We start from the raw sequence: 24588 nt of genomic DNA on the forward strand, positions 1-24588 counted from the left end.
GGACAAAACACTATATGTTGTCTGAACATACTTAGAGACCTTCATGATATAAATACCTACTGGCAGAGCTCATGTTTCCCTTCTCCCTCTTGGGCCTTGAATTATGATTCCATTAGAGACCAACAGCTCATATGTGTTTACTTAGAGAACAGTAGCAAGAGCTTAGACCACCACCTTGTGGTCTCTTAAAGACATGACAAAAAAAGTTTTTTCTTTCTTCTCAAAAATCTAACTTTATTTGAATTTGCACAAGTACAAAAAATTTATTTTTTAACATAAAAGAGGTTATAAAATAAAACAATAAGGCATTTTCATAAATTTGGAAAGTTTTAAAAGTTTAAGGTTTAGTTTTTGCATTTCTGGAAGAGTTTAAATGTAAATCTTTATTCAATATAAATAAATCTTGGGGTCAGTATTGCATTTTTTGGATGCTTAATTTATGTATTTATATACAACACTAAAAAGTTACTACACACACACACACACACACAGTTTTGGGGTAACTCGATTAACTTGAGTTATGCAATTAGAACGCATACTTTTAAATTTACAACAGAATATCTGAGTTACTTTTTCAAATGAGTAATGCAAGTTACTTTGTTTTCCCATTTATTTACCTCTCTACAGGTGTGAATTTGCATTTCCTTTATCCTGAGGCTTATTCATTTCAGTTTTGGTGTGAAAGGGCCTTTACACTGGCCAAAAACAGAACTTTTCAAGAAAAAGTAAAGCAAAACTAATTTCTTTCCATAAAAAGTAGGCAAACTAATTAATGCAATTAGATAGCTGCTTTTTCTGGGAGTAATGCAATATTGTAACACATTACTTTTACATAACTTTACCCAACACTGTGTGTGTATATAGTAACCTATTTATAGTATTTTTGGTGAAGTCTGACCAAAACAGTCATCATTGAACGAACTAAGTAGGAAGTTATGAAACTTTTGTTTTCATAAAAGCAGATAACAGTCATAAATTACACAATGTAAAATATAATACTGATAACTGTAAATGGAACTCAGATAACTGTGTGGGTGTGAATGAAAAGAACGATGCCTATTGAATCAAACGTGTTCCGCCCTCTCTGTTTTACTATTGGTCAGAAGGCACGTCACTCATGCACCGTGTGAGTTCTCATTGGTCCCCGCAGTGTTATCGAGCGCGTTCTTTGATGACGTCAAGGCTTGACCTTTCTGTACTAGAAGTTGATTGGGTAATCTTCAAATCGAGCACGAGCCTCTGATTTCTATTGGTTAGTTTAGACACGCCTGCCTGGCCTCCATTGCCCAAATCTCACATCTGAAGGTTAAAGTCTGTCTCCATCACACCGCACTTCAATTCAGCAGTACTCACGTATCACTCTCCTCTTTCTCGCTCTTAATTTACAGAAATATTAACACAGTATCATGTCGATATTTAGTGAAGTCCCGCAGGCTGCTCCTGTCGCAGTGTTTAAACTGACAGCGGATTTCCGTGAAGATCAGTGTTCCAGCAAGGTGAATCTGGGAGTCGGAGGTGAGAGATGCGCTTTTTTAATAAACAGCTTAACTTACATATTAGAGTTTACATATATGAATGTTAGAGTGTGTCTGTTTATGCATACTTTGCCCATGTACAAACAATTATCCTCTTTCTGTAGGCCTTATAAGAAAAATAAGACTGAACTCATCTGTCTGCGCTGCATCAGTGAAGCTCATTGCATGTAGATCTGTCTCGTTCTGAATTATTGACTGCATTTTTTTCTTTTTGAATGATTATGATGGTGGTAGACAGCACGTGATTACAGATCAGCTGTTTTACTGGAGGCATCAGTAACATGAGATTCTTCATGCATGATATGACATTAAACTATCATTTAACTACAAGTATATCACGTTAGACTATAGGCAAGTGATGCACACAGATCTGATATTGAATTATATTTGTTAATTATGTATATTTTTAGTTTTTATTTATATTGTTTTTTGTTTTTTATATTATAGCTATACATGCCACATGTCAAATGTTTGGACACACTTTGTGTTTCTCACAATCTTGATATTAAAGCTTAAATTCTTGAAATTGGTTTTTGTAGACTAGTATAAATGTAAAAATTAATTTGGTCTAAATGTAAAACATTCATGTGAACTCTTTAAATAATGTTTAAAAAGCATCCCAGGATGCACCTTGAAAAGTGTTTTTTCCACTCCAACTTTACTATTATTTTAAAATATGGAAAAATGTCATAAAAAAACATTAAACTAAGGCATATCGTGTACAATGATCTGACATTAAATTAAAATCATTGCATGCAGGTTCAGAGGCATCTTGGGTTTCTAAATATATTAAGGGATAAAGTTACTCTTCTGGCATTGGTCGCTTCTATTGGAGATCGGTCACATGTGCAGTGCTGTTAGCTGGGGATGAATAGATTGTGTTATGTCAACAGTATTATTGTGTAGAAGCAGTCGTCTTGTGTCATCTGCTGTGTAGTTATTCCTGATCCCGGTTAGAGAGCTTAACCTCGGAGGATTCTGGGAGGATTATGTTTATCTTCTGCTTTTCCTGACACCCTGCCGGCACCACGACTCCTAAGGTTCTGAGACACATGCAAAGGATGAAAAGTCACCTCTCTAAAAATCCCTGAGTCATGATTGTGTGGACTGTTTTCCTTCCTCAGACTCAGACTGAAATGATTATCGCTCTTGAGCAACCCAGGACACTGATTTACAGTGTGTGACTGCATCTTGTCATATTTCTGCAGACGGTGACAAAAAATGCAGTATTTCTCATTATTTTTTTTAAAGACTGATATACTAAACCTTGATATGTTGCACAGATTGCCCATTGATCTAATATTTGATACATTCAGACATACTTGAGTGAAATTAATGCTCTGCTTCACAATCTTTTGATTCCAATTCTTTACCAGTTTATTTACAGTGCAGAATTAATTTGGATAAGTTTTGTTGTGTATTTGTGTAGGATTTTTAAATCAAGTATTGCGTCAGGACATGAGAAGAACGCGTTTATGTCGAATAAGCTCATTTTGCTCTTGGGTAAAGGTTCACAGATCTTGATCAGACACCCCTGATAAAAAGGAACAATTACGCATGACAAATATTGATTAGAAAGCAATTCAGTGAAACTTAGGGTGCTGTAATGTACACTACTGTTCAATAATTTGGGGTAGGTAAAGTTTTAAAAACTTTTTTTAAGTCCTTTTTCTCACCAAGGTTGCATTTAAAAAAAAAAAGTAAAATAACATATTAAAAGTAAAAATATTGCCAAATAATATAACAGTTTGTTATTACAATTAATATTACAACTGTTCTATTTTAACATATTTTAAAATGTAAATACATTTATGAATTTTCAGCAGCCATTACTAATTTTCAGTGTCACATGATCCTTTAGAAATCATTCTTATAGGCTGATTTGCTGCTTAAGAAATTATTTTTTTATTGTCATCAATGTTGAAAATGTTTTTGTGGAAACCATCAATTTTTCCACATTCTTTAATGACCCTAAAAGTTAATGAAAAACAACAGCATTTATTTGAAATGGAAATCTTTTGTAACATTAAGAATGTCTTTACTGTCACTTTTAATCAATTTACTGTATCCATGCTGAATAAAAATATTAATTTCTTTCAAAAAAAACAAACAAACTTGCTGACCCCTTTTGAATGGTTGTGTACAAATTATAAGTTTGCCTTTGTGTTTGGAAGCGGACTGGTTGAAATCTCATCTGCTTCTTCTTTAGCCTACAGGACAGATGAATGTCAGCCCTGGGTTCTCCCCGTGGTGAGAAAAGTGGAGAAGATGATCGCTGATGACCATAGCTTGAACCACGAGTACCTGCCCATCTTAGGCCTGCCAGAGTTTCGTTCCAGTGCATCTAGGATCGCTCTGGGTGAAGACAGTCCTGCCATCAAGGACAACCGGGTCAGATGACATGCTAAAAAACCTGTTTTGACCACCTGTATTAATAACCGTTTTCTGCTTTTTGTTTTTTAAAATGCAATTTGTGATGGCAAAGTGTCACATGATCCTTGAGAATTCATTCTAATATGCTGATTTGCTGCTCAAGAAACATTTCTTACTATTATCAATTTTGAAAACGGTTGTACTGCTTAATATTTTTGTGGAAATCGTGATGCATTTTTTTCAGCATATATGGAATGTTTCAAAAGGACAGCATTTATTTGAAGTCAAAATCTTTTGTAATGTTATAAATTACTTTTCTGTAAATTTTGTGATCAATTTAATGCGTCCTTGCTGAATAAAAGTATTAATTTATTGAATATAAAATCTTACTGACCCCAAACTTTGAAATGGTAGTGTACAGTAGTGGCCAAAAGTGATGTCCAGCGTAGGAAAATTGACATCTTCAACCTTTATTAAAATGATTAAAAATGTGTTAAAGCTTTTGTAAGCATATTGCATAGTTGTTCTTGGAGTCACTTGTTTATTTGTGATAATGCAATGCCAAAGTGTGCCAACATAATTTTTGCCCAGGCTGTCATACAAAGAAATTATTAACTTGCAAAAACAAGAGAGAACCAATAACATATTAGTAACTAATTACATTGTAGTCAATGTATGCTATTTCCTGTGAGCATTTTGTTTTTCTAGGCATCTTTTTGCTTAGTAAAATAAAACATGTAGCTGTAATTAACCCCTTTTTTGCCATATAATTTTGTCAGATAAATACCTTAACTAAGTTTAGTGTTTTGTTCATCCCTCATATTCCTCATATTTTGATGGTTTAATCAAACTTGTTGGGTCATTAAAAACAAATCCCCAAAACAATTCTCTCAGGACATCAAAACAAAAAAAAAAACTAAAGAAATATTTATTCACCCACCATTTACAAGTTTGGCAACAAGTTGATTTTAGACCTTGTTACACATTTCTTTTCTGGTTTGCACTAGGATTATTCTAATGTAGATATTTCTGTTGTTTTTGTATTTCAGGTAGGAGCTGTGCAATGTTTGGGAGGTACTGGTGCTCTAAAGATCGGAGCGGAGTTTCTTCGCCGTTGGTACAATGGAACTGACAACACAAAAACTCCAGTTTATGTGTCTGCACCCACATGGGGTGAGCACAAGAACTAATTACACATGGAAAATACTGTGATAATTGTCATTCTGATATTTAATTGGCTACAATATTGTGCAAAATATATGTAAAAGTTTTGCCTCAAAAGAGAATAACTAATTTCATGCTGGCCTTGAATTCAATAATTAACTTTTATATTGTTCTCAAATGCTAAAAATGTTAAACAGTCTTCCATGTTTAGTTCAGTTTGTGGTCTTTTGTTCTAGAAAACCACAATGCCGTTTTCTCTAATGCTGGATTTGAGGACATCCGTCCATACAAATATTGGGATGCAGGGAAGCGTGGACTTGATTTGGCAGGTTTTCTGGGTGACCTGGAGGTGAGTAGTGATTTTGAAATTCTATTTTCTTTCACAAAACTAGCACTTTATAGTTACTTATTTATCAGTTATTGATAAGCTATCTAAAAAACCTTGGATTATGTGCAGAAAGAAGTGCCTTTTGCCATCTAATTGTTCCTGCTTGGCTCATATCAGGCCAGTAGTTCAGATTTTATATATATATATATATATAAGAAATTAATACTTTTATTCAGTAAGGACACATTAAATGGATCAAAAGTGACAGTAAAACTTTTACATTGTTACAAAAAAATCAGTTTGAAATCAATGTGGTATTTGGAATTTTCTATTCATCAAAGAATCCTTTATTAAAATATTTAGCAGCACAAAATGTTGTTTTCAACATTGATGATAATAAGAAATGTTTCTTGAGCAGCAAATCAGCATATTAGAATGATTTCTGAAGGATCTTTTGACACTGAATACTGGAGTAATGATGCTGAAAATTTAGCTTTGCCATCACAGGAATAAATTAGAATTTAAAATATATTAAAATAGAAAAGAGTTCTTTTAATTTTAATAATATGTCACAATATTACTGTATTTTTGATCAAATAAATGCAGCCTTGATGCAGAAGAGACTGAAAAAAAAAACTTACTGACCCCAAACTGTAGTGTATTTTTATGATTTATTTTCAAGGAAACCAGTAATCAGTTTAAAAATAAATATTTGCTATATAAATTGTAATTGAAAGCATGTCTTTCCTGCCAGAACGCACCTGATCACTCCATCTTTGTACTGCATGCCTGCGCTCACAACCCCACCGGTACAGACCCCACCCAGGACCAGTGGAAGCAGATCGCTGATGTCATGAAGGTGAGACCATCACAGTAACCCCACATCATGTGACACCAGTGGCCAGTTGCATAAACTGCTTTGACTAGTCTTAAAGTTAGTCATCTAGTTTTTTCTTCAGAACTGGTCCAAACTTTTTAAAGTCAGTTACATAAAAAGGTAGATCGGTTTAATTTGAATTGGAAAAGTAAGACTGATTATGACTTAAATGCTAGTTGGTCAAACTAGTTCTTAAAGTGATAGTTCACCCTAAAATGTAAATGAAGTCATAAATTACTCACCCTGGTGTTGTTCTAATGCAGTATGCCCTTCTTTCTTTTATGGACCACAAAAGGAGAATTTAAAAAAATGTCCTGCTCGCGGTTGTCCATATAATGGCAGTGAATAGCGACCAGCATCAAGCTTTTTAAAAAAGACGCAAAACTATCACAGAATGATCCCATGCAACGTGCCGTATATTCCAAGTGTTCTGGGGGTATATGATATAAAATGTAATTTATTGTTTAACTAAAATCATGAAGATGGCCGTTGGTCTTCTGTGCACGGCTATGCGACATGAGCATTCATGAGACTCCGTTCACTCCATCTCGCCCAGAAAAAGCACACAAGTTGTGACTGAGAAATCAAGATTAACAAAAACGCGACACAAAATACAATCCATGTACCTTCTTCTCTGAGGTGAATATATCTGTTGTGTTCATCGCAACAAGAAGTTATTGCGTTCAGATCTGTCAATTGTCATTCTGACTATCATCAGACAAATGGAGTTCTGGTCCGAAAATATTCAACTCAGTGAAGGAAGTACACGGATGCTTTTTGGGATTTCTAGGCATTGTATTTCGTGTTGCGCCTTTGTTAATCTTGATTTCTTACAACTTGTGTGTTTTTTCTGGGCGAGTCGGAGTGAACTGTGGCGCTAATAGAGTTTCACGTACGCTGACGCCGCGTAGCCATGCACTGAAGTGCAAAAGACACTTCCAATTTTATGTGGACGAGCGAGAGTAGGACATTTTTTTAAATTTATTTATTTATTTATTTTTCTTTTGTGATCCATAAAAGAAACAAAGGCATACGGCATTAGAACAACACCAGGGTGAGTAATTTATGACTTCATTTACATTTTAGGGTGAACTATCCCTTTAAGACACAAGATAGTTCACACATAAATGATAATTTTGTCATTAATTACTCACCCTCATGTCTTTCCAATCCTGCAAGACCTTTGTTCATCTTAAGAACACAAATGAAGATCTTTTTAATAAAATCTGAAAGATTTCTGTCCCTCCATTGACAGTCTTCCGTTTATGTTCACTGATCAATCTATATGTGAATAAAAGCCAAATTAAATCAAATAAAGTGATTGAGTCTCTTCAGAAAATTTGGTCAATTCATATGGATTAGTTTTATGATCTCTTTATGAACTTTTTGAAGCGTCAAAGTGTCAGTGGAGGGACAGAAAGCTCAGATTCCATCAAAAAAATATCTTACTTTGTGTTCTGAAGATGAATGAAGGTCTTACAGGTGTGGAACGACATGAGGGTGAGTAATTAATGACAGAATTTTTAACATTGAGGCTAAGTTTATGCAACAGGTTTAGAACATTGAAGCACATGGTACAAAAATGGAACTTAATTGCATGCAATAAGCCATTTAGGCACAGCCTGTGATTACAACCTACTGTTTTCCAAATTTAAACTCTTGATAGTTTTGTAAATACTGAGTTAACTATTGCATAATTATCTAAACCTAAATTACCTAAATTACCTAAAATGGCATATGAAAATTGTAGAGTCAGGCAGGACACTGAATGTGAAAAGTTGCATCAATGGAGCTGTAATTCCCTTTTGTTTTCTAACTTTTTTTTCTTCTCTCACCTCTCTCTTCAGCGAAAGAATCTGTTTGCCTTCTTTGATTCAGCCTATCAGGGTTTTGCCTCAGGAAATTTAGACAAAGATGCCTGGGCTGTCCGCTACTTTGTGTCACAGGGTTTTGAATTGTTCTGTGCCCAGTCGTTCTCAAAGAACTTCGGTCTGTACAGTAAGTGGTTCCAACAGGTTGTACATTCCTTGCTACAGATTACTTTTTAATGTCAGAACAATTTGATTTTAAAGAATAGCCTGACTCCACAGATGAGAGAGTGGGGAACCTGACTGTTGTAGCCAAAGACCAAGACAATTTGAATCGTGTTCTGTCTCAAATGGAGAAGATCGTTCGAATAACCTGGTCCAACCCTCCGTCCCAGGGAGCTCGTCTGGTTGCCATCACACTCAACACCCCTGAGCTCTTTGCTGAATGGTAAATGCAATTAAAATTAATCTAGTTTTGTTATTTTAAATAATATATGTATGTAATACATGTGTACAATACCATTCAAAAGTTCAAAGATTTTATTGCTTTTGAAAGAAATTAATAAATGTATTCTGCAAGGATGCATTAAATTGATCAAAAGTGACCGTAAAGACATTTATACTTTTACAAACGATTTTTATTTCAAGTAAATGTGGTTCTATTCTTCTATCCTGACAAGGCATCCTCACAGTTCCACAAAAAATATTAAGAAGCACAACTGTTTCCAACATTAATAAGAAATGTTTGATCACAGGAATAAATTACATTTTAAAATTTGTTAAAATAGAAAACGGTTATTTTAAATTGTAATAATATTTTACAATTTTACTGTTTTTACTGTATTTTTGATCAAATAAATGCAGCCTTGGTGATCATAGACTTCTTTCAAAAACATAAACTCTAAACTTTTTTTTTTTCTTTTTTCTTTTTTTTTTTTTTTTTAAACACGTCACATTTAACCCCAAAATCACAATAAAAAAATAAATAAAATAAATAAAAAAACTAAATTATATTTTTTGCATTTGGAAAATCAAGCATATTTAGAAGCAAGCCTCTTTTTTTTTTTTTTTTTTTTTTTTTTTTTAATTATTTGTAATATTTTTATTTACATTATGACATTTTTTTTATTTGGTGATTAAAACAACATTATTTAAACTGTAGAGTCATAGTCATGTTTGTTGTACTGCCGTTAAACTTTTGCTAATTTAAACTAAAAAAGAAAATTTCCTTTGCTGTAGTCCTACAGTAATACAGAAGTAAAAGTCTTGAGGCACTAAAGTCATGAGAATTAGTGAGAGAAATGTGCTTAAATGCAAAATAAAAAAAAAAAAAAAAAAAAAAAAAAAAATAAAAATAAAAAAACTTTATTGAATTAAAACATTCTTTTGATTTTGGGATTAAATTCTGACCTACTCATGTTCATATATATTTTTTTGTCTGTGTGTGAAGACACAGTGGTGGTCAGAATTATTGGCACCCTTGGTAAATCTGATCAAAGATGACTGTAAAAATAAATCTGCATTGTTTATCCTTTTGATTTTTAATTGATAAAATTAGCAAAAATCTAACCTTTCATTGAAGAAAAAGAATTGAAAGTGGGGGGAAAATCACATTATGAAATAAATGTTTTTCTCCAAAACACGTTGGCCACAATTATCGTCACCCTTTTATTCAATACGTTTTGCAAAATCCTTTTGCCAAGATAAGAGCTCTGAGTCGTCTTCTATAATGCCTGATGAGTTTGGAAAACACCTGACAAGAGATCAGAGACCATTCCTTCATGCAGAATCTCTACAGATCATTATAGGCCCACACCATTAAAGATCCAGCGGTATATTTAACCGTGGGCATGGGGTACTTTTTATCCCTGTGTGCACCAAACCCATCTGGTGGGTTTGCTGCCAAAAAGCTCTTTTTTTAGTTTCATCTGACCATAGAAGCCGGTCCCGTTTGAAGTTCCAGTCTTGTCTGACAACTGAATATGCTAAAGATTGTTTCTGGATGAGAGCAGAGGATTTTTCTTGAAACCCTCCCGATCAACTTGTGGGAATGTAGGTGCTGTTTGATTTTTTTTTTTTTTTTTTTTTTTTTTAGCCTTTCTGAGACTCAAGACTCAACTAATCTCTGCAGTTTTTTTTGTCCACTCAAACTTTCCTCCTCACCATGCATTAGGACGATTTAGACACACGTCCTCTTCCAGGCAGATTTGTAACATCTTTAGTTGATTGGAACTTCTTAATTATTCCCTGATGGTGGAAATGGGGATTTTCAATGCTTTAGCTATTTTCTTACAGCCACTTTCTATTTTGTGAAGCTCAACAATCTTTTGCTGCACATCAGAACTACATTCTACATTTTACTCATTATGATGAATGATTAAGGGAATTTGGCCTTTGTGTTTCCTCATGTTTATACTCCTGTGGAACAGGAAGTCATGGCTGGACAATTTCATGTTCATGATCACCCTGGTGTGCTAAAAAAAAATGTAAATATGAATGGGAATATACTTCAGAGATATTTTACTCATAAAAAAATTCTAGGGGTGCCAATAATTGTGGCCAACATGTTTTGGAGAAAATCATTTATTTCATAATGTGATTTATTTTTTTTTATTTTTTTTTCCCACTTTCAATTCTTTTCCTTCAATGAAAGGTTAGATCTTTGCTAATTTTATGAATTAAAGATCAAAAGGATAAACAATGCATATTTATTTTTAGTCATCTTTGATCATATTTACCAAGGGTGCCAATAATTCTGACCACCACTGTACATGGGAAATATATATAATATAATATGTGTGTGTGATTATTCTTTTGGCATTTTCTATCTTCCTACAGGAAGGACAATGTAAAGACTATGGCAGACCGGGTCCTGTTGATGCGTGATCAGCTGAAAGAAAAACTGAAAGCGCTAGGAACTCCAGGATCCTGGGAGCACATCACTGAACAGATCGGCATGTTCAGTTTCACAGGACTCAACCGTAAGCACCTCCTTTATACAAGATTTATGTATTTGAATTGCATATAAAATTTCCATCCATTGGGATTACACAGTTTTAACATAAACTAATACACTTAAAGTGATGCAAGATTTATATAATTGTACCAATAATCTGAATGTGTTTTAAATACACAGTAACCAGGTTTATATATTTGTCATCAATAAATCCAATTTGTTTCAATCATTTTAACTAGTTGAATATTGCTCAGAGCAATATTTTAACCATTTCCTTACTTTTTAACTGAATATACATTTCAATGAACATCAATCTGCATAAGCAATCAGAATAAATGCATTTTAAAAATATGATGATTTAAATTAAACTAAATAAATGTAAGTAGTTAATAAACAATGGTATGATTTTTTTTTTTTTTTTTGAGTGCAGAAATTTTACTTTGTTTCTTACCCGTATTTGTGTAAGACTGACAAATATACATCACGTTATTTATTAGTTTATTAAAACTGTGTAATCCCAATTGATGAAAATTCTATATGCAATTCAAATGCATACATTTTGAATTTAAATATTTTTTTGAGTAAGACTGAGAATATAGTTAAAAGTCGCTACTGAGAAAAGGCATAATTTGTTTGCAGTTGCCACTTTATTTATTTTATTTCTTTTTAATAGATATTTTATCATCTAATGCAATGTCACTAAACCATTTCAATGTTCTGTTCTGTTTTACAGCTAAGCAGGTGGAGTACATGATAAAAGAAAAGCACATTTATCTAATGGCGAGCGGTCGCATCAACATGTGTGGCCTCACCTCCAAGAACATCGACTATGTGGCTGAGTCCATTCATGAGGCCGTCACTACAGTCCAATAAGCACCTTTACCGCACTTCCTGTATGTGTGTGTGTGTCCACACTCCACACTCTGATACACACCTTCACACACCAGCTTATGCTGGTCTAATTTACTCATCAGCCTGTCAACATCCTGTTTTATCTTGTAATTATAAAGCATTGAAACGGTTCCAGAAGATATATATTCCCTTCTCCTAAATATTGTCTGTAGTGAATATTTCAAATAATCTTGTTTGTATGAATAAGCACTTTGTGGTAGGGTTTACAGTCAATCAAATGACTGTCTTTGGATTTCACTGACCTGAAGTTCCATCTTGACTGATTTCGTGATCTTTCACGATCCTTAAATTCACACAGCTTAGTGTTGCTGAATCAGAGATATGTAAAGTTGGCAGGATGGAAAGATATTAAGAACTAGCCCTATCTAAACTTGTCATTTACTTTACATACATTTTACAGTACATTTCACTGTATCGAGTGCTGAACTGAAGGACAATGTGCATGTTTCAAGGTTTATGTGTATGTATCCATTGCTTAAAACATCCTTACAGAGACAACTTGAATGACTGGGGGCATTAGATTATGTTTCACTGTAAATTCCAGTGTGATTTGTTTGTCATCTGATGATCTTACCTCAAATGAAACTGTTTGAAGCAACATTTTACCCTTAAATCAACTTTTTGTGATTCACTTTTAAACGTATTGTGATTAAATGGAGGGAGAAACCTGGTATTGTGTTCTGTGTGAAGAAGTGCATTCTGGGATATTGGGTCTCTTGACAGCTGAGGGGGAGTGAATTAAAACAGAAAAGTGATTTTGGGGTTGAATATTTCTTTAAGCTTTTCGTCTTTGATGATGCTTGTTCTGGAAATTCTGGGTTGTGAAGACCCCAGGCATTGTTTTGCACTTTATTTTCTGATGTCTTTTTAATCTGTTGATTCTGATCCATCATTTTCACTGCTGTGTTCTTGTATTCAGGTTCATTCGTGCACTACAACACAACACGTTACTCTCCCAACCAGCTAAGTCTCATAAGATCAAACCTCTAGGAGTATAAAAGCTCTTTGTGCACAAATATGTTAATCAAAGTGCATTGAAATAAATGAAGTTAATGATGAATGAACATGTTGCCTTGCATGTTTTACTATAGCACGAGTCACATTTTATATATATATTGCAATTAATCGATTTTACAGCACTAATATATATATATATATATATATATATATATATATATATATATAGATATAGGCCATTCTACAGAATTGGTGCAAACTGGTGTCCCACAACCAAAAAACACATTTAAAAAGCATTTAAGTATTCAAATTTTAGATGTTTATTAAGATCCTTCTATTTTCTATTGAATCCCAAAATAATATTTAAAATATCAGTGAGCTTAATATATATAAAATCATCACTTATTGGGTACTTTCAGTTGGGAGGTCCCAAACCTTAACCCCTAAATTTCAACTTGTGAAAATTATATTGAAATAATTTTTGTTGTTTTTAAAAATATATTTTTGATTTTTTTAAAAAGCGAAGTAAAACATATTTACTTTATATTTTGTTTTTAAATCATGTTTTTAAATCATTTTCATGTCACTACCGAAATGTCAACCGCACTTCTACATTTTTGATCTGGAAATATTCCTGTGTCCCTCTCTCTCATAGCCTCTCTTTCATAGTAGATACAATCATTTTGAGTTAAATGTGTTCTGAAAATCTGTGTGTAACTGTAAGGAACGTCACTACCAAACACCTTTTTTTCTTCAATTAAGCAAACTTTTTGGGTGTTATTCCAATTAATTCCAATTCCAACTAAATTCCATAAAATTTGTTTTTTATGTGTGTACAACTGTTCGGAACTGTGCTAGCTAACCATGTGCTGATTAGCATCTTTGAGCTAGGCTCAAAAGTATCTAAAATTGTCACGACCGAAACAGGATGAAGTTTCGGTTGTGACATGATAGTTTTTTGAGTGTTATTCGATAAAATTTAGTTGTTGTTTTTTTCTGTGTACAACTGTTCAGAACTGTGCTAGCTAACCATGTGCTGATTAGCATCTTTGAGCTAGGCTCAAAAGTATCTAAAATTGTCACTAACGAAACAGTCATGAAGGAAACATATCATCATTGTTTTGGTAGTGACAAAAGGGAACACATTATCTTTAATTTGGGGAAAATTAACAAAATTTTATTACAGTTATGCAAATCATTAGTATTTTAATATGTTTCAGTAGTGTTTTAGAGTTAAAATTCTGTAATGTGATGGCTACCAACACATTACTGTCGCTACCGAAAATGTGCAGTCAGGACCGAAACATGGGATGTTTTGTCAAAAATAAAGTATATTGAATTATCAACTAAGATGTTATTATATTGTTTGGTTCAATGTATGTTCAAACTAATGAATCCTTAACTTTGAAATCAGTATGATAAATTTTGACTTTTACAACAAAAGTCTCAAATTAAAAAATTCAACAAATCTCATAAATTACACTTGTTAAAATTGTAATTGTTATTGATTTACCTGTGAAAACTTAAAGAAAATAGCAAAAATATATATTTACAAGGTAGATGTATACAAAATCTTAATAGGTCAATGTAACCCTTCTTATTAAATCATTTATTATTGTGTTTCGGTAGTGACAAAGTCTTGCTAACACATTTGAATAAGACTAAGTTTTTCTTATAGACTTTTTCAGTATTATAGTATATTAACACTTTGTGGTCTTATGTAATTTTTTTTTTTTTTTTTTTTTTTTTTTGATATTTGCTTGCTAAGGCTATTTTTGCACCTTGCTTTACAAACCCTGTAATGTTCATCCTTGTAAAGTTTTGAATATAACAGGGTTGGCACAAAACATGTTTTATAAGGAAAGATTCATGGTATGTGATTTATTAACTGCACACAGACTGGCACTAGAATTTACTCATATCTATTCAAATTATAAGCATGCCGATTTTAAACTTACTGTGACAGGATTGACTTAAAACTATAACTTCCTTTGCAAATCTAGAACCATATAAGTTTGGGGAGCAAAAGTTTAATAATCTGCCATTTTACAGGCACAAATCTCATTCTTGAGAGTTAGGCCTTCAATGTAGTAGGTTCTGAGTGATCAAGTGGCTTTATCTGAGCACACTTCATGATAAGCATATTCAAAAAATGTGTTCTGCCTCAAAATAACAACCAGCAAAGGTTATCCTGATATAGCCCAGCAGTTGTTAGACCTCAACAAACTTTCTTTTCAATCGTGTACAGTATTGGGGGTAACGCATTACAATTAACACAAGTTACGTAATCAGATTACTTTTTTCAAGTAACCAGTAAAATAACGCATTACATGGTAACGCTTTACAATAAAGTTCATTAGTTAAACATTAGTTAATGTATTAACTAACATGAACTAACCATGAGCAATACATTTGTTAATGTATTTACTAATCTTCATTAACATTAGTTAATGAAAATACAGTTGTTCATTGTTTGTTCATGTGAGTTCACAGTGCATTAACTAATATTAACAAGATTTTTATAATGTATTAGTAAATTATGAAATTAACAAAGATTAATAAATGCTGTATAAGTGCAGTTCATTATTCATGTTAACTAATGTAGTTAACTAATGTTAACTAATGAACCTTATTGTAAAGTGTTACCCATCACATTTATATTTACAAAAACATGTCTACACTGCTCAAAAAATAAATAAATAAATAAATAAATAAATAAAAGAACACTTTTTAATCAGAGAATAGCATCAAGTCAGTTAAACTCCTGGGATATTGATCTGGTCAGTTAAGTAGCAGAGGGGGTTGTTAATCAGTTTCAGCTGTTTTGGTGTTAATGAAATTAACAACAGGTGCACTAGATGGGCAACAATGAGATGACCCCCAAAACAGGAATGGTTTTACAGGTGGAGGCCAATGACATTTTTTTCCCTACTCATCTTTTCTGACTGTTTTTCACTAGTTTTGCATTTGGCTAGGGTCAGTGTCACTACTGGTAGCATGAGGCGATACCTGGACCCTACAGAGGTTGCACAGGCAGTCCAACTCCTCCAGGATGGCACATCAATACGTGCCATTTCCAGAGGTTTGCTGTGTCTCCCAGCACAGTCTCAAGAGCATGGAGGAGATTCCAGGAGACAGGCAGTTACTCTAGGAGAGCTGGACAGGGCCGTAGAAGGTCCTTAACCCATCAGCAGGACCGGTATCTGCTCCTTTGTGCAAGGAGGAACAGGATGAGCACTGCCAGAGCCCTACAAAATTACCTCTAGCAGGCCACTGGTGTGAATGTCTCTGACCAAACAATCAGAAACAGACTTCATGAGGGTTGCCTGAGGGCCCAACATCCTCTAGTCAGGCCCTGTGCTCACTGCCCCTCACCGTGATGCTTGATTGGCATTTGCCATTGAACACCAGAATTGGCAGGTCCGCCACTGACACCCTGTGCTTTTCACAGATAAGAGCAGGTTCACCCTGAGCACATGTGACAGACGTGAAAGGGTCTGGAGAAGCCGTGGAGAACGTTATGCTGCCTGTAACATCGTTCAGTATGAATGGTTTGGTGGTGGGTCAGTGATGGTCTGCGGAGGCATATCCATGGAGAGACGCACAGACTTCTACAGACTAGACAATGGCTCCCTGACTGCCATTAGGTATCGGGATGAAATCGTTGGACCCATTTTCAGACCCTACGCTGGTGCAGTGCGTCCTGGGTTCCTCCTGGTGCACGACAATGCCCAGCCTCATGTGGTGAGAGTCTGCAGGCAGTTCCTGGAGGATGAAGGAATTGATACCATTGAATGGCCCCCACGCTCGCCTGACCTAAATCCAATAGAACACCTCTGGGACATTATGTTTCGGTCTATCTGACGCTCCTCAGACTGTCCGGATCTGGGAGGAAATACCCCAGGACACCATCCGTCGTCTCATTAGGAGCATGTCTTGACATTATCAGGCATGCATACAAGCACGTGGGGGCCATACAAACTACTGAGTACCATTTTGAGTGAAAATGGACTATCCTGCTGCATCATTTTTTCACTTTGATTTTTGGGGTGTCTTTGAATTCAGTCCTCTGTAGGTTGATCATTTTCATTTCCATCAAACGATGTGGCATCCTTTTGTTCCTAACACATTACCCAGTCCATATCAGTATAGAAAACCAGCATGATATTTTTCCTCATTGAGATCTGACGTGTTTTCAAAGTGTTCCTTTAATTTTGTTGAGCAGTGTATTTATCAATAACACATTATTTCCATAAAAAGTAACACAATTAGTTACTTTTTAGGGAGTAACACAATATTATATAGTAACACATTACTTTTAAAAGTAACTTTCCCTAAGACTTCTCATGTAACTGAAGAGAAATTTGATGATTTTAATCTAAAATGTTCTCATTTAATGAAAGCTCGGGAAATGGATCTTCAGTGTATGAAAATACATGCAGGAATACCATAAAACCTCTTTTGTGTTATTAGTATTGGTTAAATTCAGCATGAAAGGGAGGTTCTAATAGTCTTTTCTTCCCTATTATGACATATATCTGAGTGAAGCTGCCTCTCGAACAAGAAAAAATGTAGGGTGACTGTTTGCTATTGGTCGATCTTATGTGAGTGACAGCTTGTCCCGCCTTCACGCCAGTAAACACATCATCAGAGAAGAGAAGAGAGGAGTTGTTACAAGAGGGAGGAGAAGTTATTTTGATTAAAGATTGTGAGGGTACTTGAATTAAAAAAAAAAAAAATTATGTGCACGGATAAATTATTTATAATGAATACTACAATGAAACTGTCCATTTGGTTTCATGGTGACTAACAGCATTCATTGTACAAAAATGATCATGATGATATTTTCCAAGACAAATATGATTCAAATCTTAATTTATTGGAGGCTAGTGGTACTTTTCATACTAAAATACCACGTCAAGATTTAATAGAACATTTGATATTCTCTTTATATATATATATATATATATATGTCCTTTTTTTCATAAATTCATACACAATTCATCAGGCGCTTTCAAATAGAAGTCTTTGTAAACTCTGTAGAAACATATATCAATCCTTCGGCCGACCCACAGTACAGAGAGCAAGAGCTGACGAGGATATTCTACATATCTTTAGCAAATGCCCACAGTTTAAGGCTTAAATATACATGTCATTTAATGTGTTAGTTCAGTGTTTTTTGTGCATGTCTTGTCAATCAGTAGATGTGTTTGTTTGGAGGGGCTGATTCAGACGTCAGCATGCGTCACTCGGTCCACCCTGCAATGCAGCACTGTGACGTAAAAAGGGCTGTTCCTCTTTCTTCAGCATGTGCTCTCTGTACAGTGGGTTTAGCTCACAGTATTGCACAACACAAAGTGTCCATATGGCCTGAAAGCAAGCAGGCACATTCAGTTCACTCCAGATCAACAAGATGCAAAGCAACTTTATAAAACGGGCTAGCCTGGTTATTGCTATTAAATGTTACTAGGAATAAATATCATGGGGAAAGAAACAGACATCCAGTGTTTTCCAGCCTGAGACTTTGTGCTTTCTGTGGCCGACTCCCTGGTGGTGCCATATAGGTCATTGTTAGCAAAGAGGCAAAAACAGTCTATATCACCAGTGTCTGCTGCATGCATGCAGGAGAAAGGTATTAACGTGACATACTCAGTAAAAAACAGCCTTTCATGCAAATCACATCCAAGCCCCTATAATCCTATGGCATAATGTAATCATGTGACCTGTTTTTGGCAGGGATGAGCTGATGGTTAGTTTGTCATGATCATGGCATGTTGGGAAAAGTCATGGCAGTGAACCGGTAATGGGTGCTCAGATATTCTTCTGATATTTGGGTGATTGTACACTACCGTTTGAGGTCAGGATTTTTTTTTTTTTTTTTTATGTTTTTGAAAGAAGTCTGTTATGCATCATTTATTTGATCAAAAATACAGTAAAAATAGTAATATTGTGAAATATTATTACAATTTAAAATAACTATTTTCTATGTTAATATATTTAAAATGTAATTTATTCCTGTGATGGCAAAGCTGAATTTTCAGCATCATTACTCCAGTCTTCAGTGTCACATGATCCTTCAGAAATCATTGATTTGGATTATTATCAATGTTTAAAACAGATGTGCTGCTTAATAATTTTGCAGAAACCATGATATATATATATATATATATATATATATGGTTAGTTCCTGTCCTTGATTCTGATTGGTCAATAGCTGTGTTTTATTTACAATAAAACACGGCTATGACCGCTTCACCCAATGGTTCTGTGTACACAACACCCTTAGCAACGTAAACTGTTTGTTCTCAATTTATATTGTTCATTAAAGCTTACTGTATTATGTAGAAGAGTGTTGTGAGAAAGAGATCGATTGAGCGAGTTTATTACCTGCATTCAGATTTAGCATTTTCCTTCAGGTCAGTCCTATGTTCATAATAAAAAATCTATTTAAACGTCCGATGTATTATCTTGTCCTTTTAACAGTTAAGGGGTTTTCCGTTACTGACAGTGCTAGTCAAAGCATTTGTCAGTTGCGTCTTGTTCCATGTTCACTACAATTCAGTCTTTTCAATGTAAAAGTCTTCGCTACTGACTGACACACTCATAAAAACAGTCTTTGCCGCCATCTAATGGCGTAATAATGTAACTCCTGTTGCTGTTCATGGTCAGGGACTATTTTTTCCTTCCGGCGGAAGGAAGGCTTTTAGTGACAGTTTACTTCATGAAAGTTGGATTAATTTATATTGTTTGGCTTTAATATTTGCATTGTGTGGTAAACGTTTTATAAAAGCAATAAGGTACTCCAGGCTAATGCTTTATCGTGAATAAGTCACGGCTGAAGGGGTTCTGCTTCGCGTCGTGCCTAACAACGCCCTTCAGCTGTGAGTTGTTCACGATACAGCACAGCCTCTCATACCTTATTGCTTACTTATACTTATTTTTTATATATATATATATAATTATTTTTTAGGATTCTTTGAAAGTTTATTTTGAACAGCATTTATTTGAAATAGAAACGTAATTTATCCTTACTGAATAAAAGTATTAATGTAAATGTAATTTCTTTCAAAACACAAAATCTTACTGACCCCAAACTTTTGAACAGTAGTATAAATATGAATGCCATTTTAAAAAAGCTCTTGAAATGTACACGAAGTTTAGAGATGAAATTCACAGAAGCATGCTCATGAAATGAAACATGGGTGAGATGTTCTAAGTCTTCTATCATTTTCAGATTTGAAAGGGCTCAAAAGCAAAATAATAGGCTTCTTGCATGTTTTGGATATTGCTTATGATTTTATATATATATATATATATATATTATATATATATCTCTCTAAGGTGACATTTTTATATCAATGCTTCAAGTTTGTTCAAGTTATGGCTTGCGCATATCCTAACTATCTATATTTCATACAATAAACACAATGCTGATCTAATAATAATACTGCTGTTTGAGAAAAGCATGCCAATATAATAAATGCTAATTTTAGACAAATAAATCTATTGTCAAACACATGTGCTTGGACCATTAGCACTGGTATCTCAGACTATTTATAAAAAAAAAAAAAAAAAAAAACTATTTTTGGCCTAAAATAGCTAATAATAATAAAAGCCATATCACTTTGTACCCTGTGCTCTCAGCCGAACAGAAGTGCAGAAATAAAAGCAAAATAAGAAATCACAACATTAAATATTAATTCTTTTGAAAACAGAAAATAGAAACAAAAATTCTGACAGCACTTACCTAATATAGGTATTTTTTCCTCTGTCAACCATTCAGCTATTCAACAGAATATGAAATAAATGGGTCTGATCTGTCTCAAAGTGCTCTGATATTAATAAATTCATCTTAATTGATTTCCAGGCACAGCCTGATAAATACTTCTGACTTAATATGATATAAAATCACACAATAAACACTTTGTTTCAAGATAATTGCAGTGAAAGATGACCACGTTTTGTGATGTACTAAAGGTCTGCCATCTCATTGGTCAGACGGTTGGCTTCAGGTCTCCAGGCTTGTGCTTGCTGGCTTTGCCCGGGTCAGAGGTCAGACTGTCATTACCACAGTGACTGAAGATAAACCGCCATCAAAACTGTAGTATATAACGGTTGTGTAGCATCTCGTCAATTAAAAAAGCATGTGTCTTGCTGCATGTTGAGAAAAATCAGATTTGTCATAACAGGCATTGAGCATCATCCAGTTTCAATGCTGAAGGCAAGGTTTTATGATGCTACATCCTGTTGTGGTGGTCTGTGTACACCGGGTTGTGCTTTCTCTCTCTCACTCAAGATCCAGAGGAAGGCTGGAGAAGATTTCACATTTGTCGGAGAAGCAAGAGAGAGCGAGAGAGAAGCAAACCCATAAAATGAATGCTAGGTCTTCACTTGTGAATGTTCAGGATTGTCTTCCAGAGGTTTATCGCCATCACGGGACTTCTTTCTTTTTTTGTTGCCTGGAGAGTAGAAAGTGAAAATGTAAAATGCCTAGTTTTGAACCGACATGAATATCTTAAATGAAAAACTGTCACTTGATGGATAATTGTGTCGTATACAACTGACTGATTGTGACTGTGATTTACCAAATAGAACATGATCCTGATAGGGTTATGCTCAATTCAAAATTGAATTAGGAATACCTTCAATTTGAATTAAATTTGAACTGAGAATTGCTATTTGAATTTGAATGTACAAACAACGTATATACTTACTAACATTTTAAAACAAATGTTTTTCTCCAATACACGTTGGCCACAATTATTAGCACCCCTACAAATTCTTATGAGTAAAATATCTCTGAAGTATATTCCCATTTATATTTGCAATTTTTAGCAGACCATAGTGACTATGAACATGAAATCATCCAGCCATATACTTTCTGTTCCACAGGAGTCAGTATAAATATGAGGAAACACAAAGGCCAAATTCCCTTAATCATTCATCACAATGAGTAAAACCAAAAAATATATAGTTCTAATGTGCAGCAAAAGATTGTTGAACTTCACAAAACAGAAAATGGCCGTAAGAAAATAGCTAAAGCATTGAAAATCCCCATTTCCACCATCAGGGCAATAATTAAGAAGTTCCAATCAACTAAAGATGTTACAAATCTGTCTGAAAAAGGAAGTTTGTCTATATTGGCTTAATGCACAGTGAGAAGACTCTTCATGAATCACAGCTGGAGAACTGCAGAGATTAGTTGAGTCTTGGGGTATATATATATATATCTGGGACGACAGCCATGCAGACCAATTTGATGCAGTGTGCGGCGTATGGTCTATGGTCAACCTCTGCAGCATTGCTGGCAGCACACATACGTCTATTTCCCAAACACAACCTCTGGATATGACGCTGAGCACGTGCACTCAACTTCTTTGGTCGACCATGGCGAGGCCTGTTCTGAGTGGAACCTCTCCTGTTAAACCGCTGTATGGTCTTGGCCACCGTGCTGCAGCTCAGTTTCAGGGTCTTGGCAATCTTCTCTTATAGCCTACACCATCTTTATGTAGAGCAACAATTCTTTTTTTTCAGATCCTCAGAGAGTTCTTTGCCATGAGGTGCCATGTTGAACTTCTAGTGACCAGTATGAGAGAGTGAGAGCGATAACACCAAATTTAACACACCTGCTCCCCATTCACACCTGAGACTTTGTAACACTAACGAGTCACATGACACCGGGGAGAGAGAATGGCTAATTGGGCCCAATTTGGACATTTTTACTTAGGGGTGTACTCACTTTTGTGGCCAGCGGTTTAGACATTAATGGCTGTATGTTGAGTTATTTTGAGGGGACAGCAAATTTACACTGTTATACAAGTTGTACACTCACTACTTTACATTGTAGCAAAGTGTCATTTCTTCAGTGTTGTCACATGAAAAGATATAATAAAATATTTACAAAAATGTGAGGGGTGTACTCACTTCTGTGAGATACTATATATATACACGCACGTACATCGATGATCAGGCATAACATTATGACCGCCTTCCTAATAATGTGTTGGTCCCCTTTTGCTGCCAAAACAGCCCTGACCCATCGAGGCATGGACTCCACTAGACCCCTGAAGGTGTGCTGTGGTATCTGGCACCAAGATGTTAGCAGCAGATCCTTTAAATCCTGTAAGTTGCGAGGTGGGGCCTCCATGGATCGGACTTGTTTGTTCAGCACAACCCACAAATGCTCGATTGGATTGAGATCTGGGGAATTTGGAGGCCAAGTCAACAATTTAAATTTGTTGTTGTACTCCTCAAACCATTCCTGAACCATTTTTGCTTCGTGGCAGGGCGCATTATCCTGCTGAAAGAGGCCACAGCCACCAGGGAATACCGTTTCCATGAAAGGATGTACATGGCCTGCAACAATGCTTAGTTAGGTGGTACGTGTCAAAGTAACAACCACATGGATGGCAGGACCTAAGGTTTCAAAGCAGAACATTGCCCAAAGCATCACACTGCCTCCGCCGGCTTGCCTTCTTCCCATAGTGCATCCTGGTGCCATGTGTTCCCCAGGTAAGAGCCGCACATGCACTCCGCCATCCACGTGATGTAAAAGAAAATGTGATTCATCAGACCAGGCCACCTTCTTCCATTGCTCCGTGGTCCAGTTCTGATCTCACTTGCCCACTGTTGCCGCTTTCGGTGGTGGATGGGGGTCAGCATGGGCACCCTGACTGATCTGGGGCTATGCAGCCCCATACGCAACAAACTGCGATGCACTGTGTATTCTGACACCTTTCTATCAGAACCAGTATTAACTTCTTAAGCAATTTGAGCTTCAGTAGCTCGTCTATTAGATCGGACCACACGAGCCTTCACTCCCCACGTGCATCAATAAGCCTTAACCGCCCATGACCCTGTCGCCGGTTTACCACCGTTTCTTCCTTTGACCACTTTTGATAGATACTGACCACTGCAGACCGGGAACACCCCACAAGAGCTGCAGTTTTGGAGATGCTCTGACCCAGTCGTCTAGCCATCACAATTTCGCCCTTGTCAAACTCGCTCAAATCCTTACGCTTGCCCATTTTTCCTGCTTCTAACACATCAACTTTGAGAACAAAATGTTCACTTGCTGCCTAATATATCCCACCCACTAACAGGTGCCACGATGAAGAGATAGTCAGTGTTATTCACTTCACCTGTCAGTGGTCATAATGTTATGCCTGATCGGTGTATATATCAAACAGCACCTACATGTTGTTTGTGAGGGTTTCAAGAAAAATCCTCCTCACTCATACAAAAACAAACTCCAGCATATTCAGTTGTCAGACATGACTGGAACTTCAAGTGGGACTGGCTTCTATGGTCAGATGAAGCTAAAAAAAAAGCTTTTTGGCAGCAAACACATGGGATGGGTTTGGTGCACATAGGGATAAAAAGGTACCCCATGTGAACAATTATATATGCTGGATCTTTAATGTTGTGGCCCTGTTTTTCTGCCAGAGGTCCTGGACATCTTGTTGAGATACATGGCATCATGGATTCTATCAAATACCAACAGATAAATAATTGAAACCTGACTGCCTCTGCTGGAAATCATATAATGATTATAAATCAGCATAAAAATGCGAGCACAAAATGAAGCTTCTGCCATGGCCGTCCCAGTCCTCTGACCTGAACCCTATAGAAAATGAGTGGAGTGAACTGAAGAGAAGAAGCACCAACATAGAGCTGGG

At 35.4% G+C, this 24588-nt stretch overlaps 2 protein-coding genes across 2 annotated transcripts in view; one reads left to right on the forward strand and one right to left on the reverse strand.

Annotated features, from left to right (window-relative positions):
- The first annotated feature begins 1253 nt into the window (after nt 1-1253).
- Nucleotides 1254-13017, forward strand: got1 (glutamic-oxaloacetic transaminase 1, soluble). Its single transcript, XM_051917330.1, has 9 exons — nt 1254-1515; nt 3745-3926; nt 4958-5081; nt 5309-5421; nt 6155-6259; nt 8125-8275; nt 8368-8533; nt 10924-11066; nt 11775-13017. Exons 1-9 carry the CDS (start codon nt 1407-1409, stop codon nt 11912-11914), a joined length of 1233 nt encoding a protein of 410 aa, XP_051773290.1. The 5' UTR covers nt 1254-1406; the 3' UTR covers nt 11915-13017.
- Nucleotides 13018-15352: 2335 nt separating this feature from the next.
- The window catches only part of LOC127525143 (metal transporter CNNM1), a 34606-nt gene continuing 25370 nt past the window's right edge, over nt 15353-24588 (reverse strand). The window contains exon 10 of the mRNA XM_051917474.1: nt 15353-21369. Within this exon, the coding sequence (XP_051773434.1) occupies nt 21290-21369 (80 nt within the window). The 3' untranslated portion in view covers nt 15353-21289. The remainder of the gene's footprint in view (nt 21370-24588) is intronic.

Source organism: Ctenopharyngodon idella, chromosome 13 (assembly GCF_019924925.1).
Source record: "Ctenopharyngodon idella isolate HZGC_01 chromosome 13, HZGC01, whole genome shotgun sequence".
Taxonomy (NCBI): domain Eukaryota; kingdom Metazoa; phylum Chordata; class Actinopteri; order Cypriniformes; family Xenocyprididae; genus Ctenopharyngodon; species Ctenopharyngodon idella.

Bases quoted from the DNA above. Each gene is read 5' to 3' on its own strand.
- got1 (XM_051917330.1), top strand. From the start codon at position 1,407: ATGTCGATATTTAGTGAAGTCCCGCAGGCTGCTCCTGTCGCAGTGTTT. The intron at 1,516-3,744 runs GTGAGAGATGCG...CTTCTTCTTTAG, and splicing joins GGTGAATCTGGGAGTCGGAG to CCTACAGGACAGATGAATGT. The intron at 11,067-11,774 runs GTAAGCACCTCC...TCTGTTTTACAG, and splicing joins CAGTTTCACAGGACTCAACC to CTAAGCAGGTGGAGTACATG.